Raw genomic sequence first — 4584 nt, forward strand, 5'->3', positions numbered from 1 at the left:
GATATTTAGCTGGCTGAGCTACAACTAGCCATTTGTTCTATGAATACTAACAACGGAAAGAAATGAAGAAACTGAAATAACATTTTTATCTTGAATGAACATAGTTAGTTCTTAATTTTCCTTTTTCTTGCAGGAAGTAATAAAATTCTTCAGATTGTCGGAGTCAGCTTTGTTCTGTTCTGTATCATACGATCAGCTCTCAACATTTATTTTTGGCAGCAACAAGGTGAGCATCCGCACACATTTCCCGCTTTACAACCACATTACATGCATTTTAAAAGGGTTCTTATGAAGGGTAACTCAATTCTCTCTTTTTCTTTTAATTAAATATGAATGTCATAGAAATCGGCAGCTTTTAAATATTTATCTAAGTGGTTATTTTTCTTAGAGTAAAATATAACACTTTACTCTAAGTGTTATCATTATTATTGATCCAAAAACATACAACTTCAGTGTTTCTGAATCAATAAGAATTGCCTTGCCAAGCTACAATTTTACTAATATTTGATCAAGTGGCCTTTAGTGTTTGTAGCCACCAACAAGCAACAATACAGATATTTTCCACTGATTTACCATAAACAATGAATGTTTCCTTGTTCCTCTAGTTGGGCTTTCTAAAGTCTTTAATGTCTCGGAATGCAATGCCAGCTTGCTATCAGAAAATGACATCAGAGAACATGCTGTAAAGGAAAACCATGTTGAAGAAATAAACCAACTGAAGCAAGATAAAGCCAAACTGAGTAAAGAGAACAAGCAACTGAAGCAAGAAAAAATCAATCTGGTTCAAGAGAAAAATAAACAACTTGAAAATGAACAGAATTTCAAAAATGAAAAGAATCAACTCTTCCAAGAGAAAAAATTACTACAGGACGACAATAACAAACTGAATAAAATACTTCAAGAGAATGAAGAGCGAATGAAGCGCCTAATGGAGGAAAACAGAAAGCTACAAGATCAGATAACAGGTAATAGTTTAACATACAAAATGACACATACATGTTTAAAAAAAACAAAGTGTTACAGGTTTCTTAGTTACTATTATTATTGTTGATTGTTTGTTTTTCCAAAAATGAAAGTCTGAACAGTCTTACACCTCTGCTTAAGGAATGTAATAAAGTTTTTTTTTTTTTTTATATTGAGATTCTGGCTCAGATATATAAAAAAGGACAAACTCTTGTTCACTTTCACATGAACTTTTTCTGGTTTTTCTGTGTGGCTGCTGTGATGTTATTTCTCACCTAATTAGAAAAAGAAATAACCTGTTCACTTTGAGTCTTTTCTTGAACTTTCTATATTTTAAAATTGACTTCTATCCCTAATAGTTCTTCAGCTTGTATTCTTGTTCTGATTTACTCATTCATATTTCCTATGCTGTGCTATGTGTCCTAGATGCATTGCCCCACCTGCCAGCCACCCCGGAATGCCCCCCAGTGTCTTCCCCAGTGTGTCCCCCATTAACTCCCCCAATATGCCCCCCAGTAGCTCCCCCAGTATGTCCCCCAATAATTCCCCCAATATGCCCCCCAGTAGATCCCCCAGTATGTCCCCCAATAATTCCCCCAATATGCCCCCCAGTAGATCCCCCAGTATGTCCCCCAATAATTCCCCCAATATATTCCCAAGTAACTTCCCCAGTGTGCTCCCCTGGATGGCACACATTGGAGGGGAGCTGCTACTGGGTTTCTTTTGAGCAAAGCACCTGGTTTGATGCTAGGACCATGTGTGGGTTGAACGGCGCGGATCTCGTGATTGTCAATGATGAAACAGAACTGGTATGAGAATCTTCTTATTTTTCTAAACAGATAAACAGAGCAAACCTGCTTATGAGATTGCAGTGGTTTCGAATTATTCAAAACCATCAGCAAGAATAAAAAATTTATTGGTCATTTTATTGTGTAGATCTTTCTATTTCTGGTGTTCAAAATGACTTAAAAACCCTTTCACAACATTGTAATGCTCTGTTGAAATTCCAATGAGTTGTTCTCATTGTCTGTGACAGACTGGCGACCTGTCCAGGGTGACCCCGCCTCTCGCCCAAAACATTTGCTAGAGATAGGCACCAGCACCCCTCCTGACCCCACTAGGGACAACAGTGTACAGAAAATGGATGGATGGATGTTTTCATTGTGACTAGAAGCCTAAATGCATCTAGTTGAACCAACTTAATTGAACTGCTTCAGTTGGTAAAAGTAATTCATTTAGGTTTATCCAACTTAATTTATTAAGTTTAACCAACTCAAGTTATGTCTATCCAACTCAATTTATTATATCTACCCAACTAAATTTACTAAGTTCATCCAACTCAACATATTATGATCATCTGACTCAATTATATAAGTTCATCCAATTAACTTATTAAGTTTTTTTTAACTGCATTCCTTAAGTGTGCTTAAAATTACAAATTTATGTCAGTCTTAATCAAATCACTAAGTTTACTTCAAATGAAAAAAGAAACTAATCAATGATTTCTTTTTGACCTGGGTTTTTTGGCTCAGGTGGTCTTTATTTGAGGGTAGTTAGACAGGAAAGTGGGTAATGCCAGAGAGGGAAGACACGCAGCAAAGGTCAACTTACGATGGCTGCATTGAGAACTAAGGTCTCCTTGTGTGAGTTGTGCTCTACCCCTGCAGCACCGCAACACCCCGGTTGATACAGGATCTATGTGAATGCGGCATTGAACTAAATTGTTTGAACTAAACACTTTTGAGAGTGCACTCTAAGAAAATACACGTTTTAGAAAGTACTGTAAGTCGCAGTTTGGATTCCAGCCTGGTGACCTTTGCTGCATATCTCCCCCTTCTTATTTATTAGGTTAAATCAACTTAATAAATTAAGATGGATAGACTATTTTCTATTTTCAGTTTACAGGATCTTTGAAAAACTAAAATAACATGTTAAAACATACATGTGATTGATAATGTACGTATACCTACACCTTTAATTATAATGTTATGTTTTGAATATTTTTACTTTGGAACAACTTAAAAGTTTGAGATGACTTCCTGTAGAATTTAGTTAAAGAGATTTGAATAACTTATTACAAAATAATTAATAATTTGAGGAAGAATGACTTAATTTGTCATGTTAAATATACTTACTGAATTAAGTTATAAAAACTTAGAAAAACTAAGTTGGATAAACTTAATGAATTGAGTTGGATGATCATAATATATTGAGTTGGTCAGACAGGATGCAAAACTGGCATTGAACTCAATTGCTTCAAGTAAAGTCGAAGTGAATTTAAGTTAACTGAACACAAAGAAGTTAGTTGTCATTACATAACCAAATGAATTAAGTGAGATTAATGTAAATAAGTCCATAAAATGAACTACAGCCAAAAACACTTTTTATAGTGTGCATGTGTGCTGGCTAATACAACATTTTTGTCAATTTATAAATGCAATTAAAAGGGTGTACCTAATACAGTGGCCAGTGAGTGTATGCAACATCTCTGTCTCATTTCTGTCAGATATGACTCATTTAATGAACTTATTAGATTCGAACATTTCAGCTGTGCTTCTGTCCAAACAGAGTTTCTTGTCTGGTCTTGTGGGAACAAGCAGCACATGGATCGGCTTGTATGTCAATCACAATGTCTACTCTCACGCTCTGGTGTGGGTGGATGGAAGCATCATGGCCTATAGGTAAAACTGCTTTACAATGGATAATCACTCTAAAAATTACTTTGACAGTGAGTGTTGGAAATTATGCTGAAGTATTTTAGACTATAGACTAGCTTTATTTTTCAGAGTTAAATTAGCAAATTTAGAAAATGATCCATTTCTGTAAACAAAGGTGGGTGTTAAAGAAATAGTTAGGGTACAGAAATTGTTCATGAGGTATTAAGCATGACTTTGGCATGTCTTGAACAAACTATCCATGCAGCTCAGAATGTCACTTTTGTCAATTTTTGTCAATTTTTAATCCACACATCTGAAAATCCAGATGTGTCAAATTAATACGTACTGAGTGATAATGTTTGAGCATAAGACTTCTTACTGTTTTTTCTTCTCTTATGCTTGCAGACCCAATCATTTTCTTTACTATGAGACCAGTGAGGACAGCTGCATGTACATGAAGTCAAGTGGGTACTACTCAAGCATTTGCAACCAAAACTATGGTTGGATATGTGAGAAGAAGTTGGAAAAAATGTCCTACTTCCATGCATAAGTAAAAATTTTGCCAAGAAATCTTCCACTTATTTTATGTAGAGACTTATCCCAACCCTAACATTAGCAATAATCATTAATCATTGGGTGTTTAATGTCTGTTTTAACAATGCTTTTTGTCATTGCAGAAAGTAACTGTAGACCTTTTATAAATGTTTTTGTCTGTTATACTTTTTTCTGAATTATAAGCTGTTTTGATAATAGGTAATTGCTGGCCCACGTCTTATATTTGGTAAAAAATATGTAAAAGTTCAACACAAAATATTCTTTTGATAACATTTAGAACAAAGACTAAATTAGACGTTCCTCAAGATTTTACTCTCAAGCCACTTTTATTTATTAGGTTATTCTCAATTTCAGTTTGTATTTTAGTGAAACATAAAAATGGCTACTTACAATCACTGAGTCGGTGTAT

The 4584-nt window shown here is 34.8% G+C and overlaps 1 protein-coding gene across 1 annotated transcript; it reads left to right on the top strand.

The window, feature by feature from the left end:
- The first annotated feature begins 1678 nt into the window (after nt 1–1678).
- Nucleotides 1679–4280, top strand: LOC111608008 (killer cell lectin-like receptor subfamily B member 1B allele A). Its single transcript, XM_023330156.1, has 3 exons — nt 1679–1772; nt 3532–3644; nt 4026–4280. Exons 1-3 carry the CDS (start codon nt 1719–1721, stop codon nt 4168–4170), a joined length of 312 nt encoding a protein of 103 aa, XP_023185924.1. The 5' UTR covers nt 1679–1718; the 3' UTR covers nt 4171–4280.
- Nucleotides 4281–4584: the final 304 nt, after the last annotated feature.

The sequence above is a fragment of the Xiphophorus maculatus genome, chromosome 3 (assembly GCF_002775205.1).
Source record: "Xiphophorus maculatus strain JP 163 A chromosome 3, X_maculatus-5.0-male, whole genome shotgun sequence".
Lineage (NCBI taxonomy): Eukaryota > Metazoa > Chordata > Actinopteri > Cyprinodontiformes > Poeciliidae > Xiphophorus > Xiphophorus maculatus.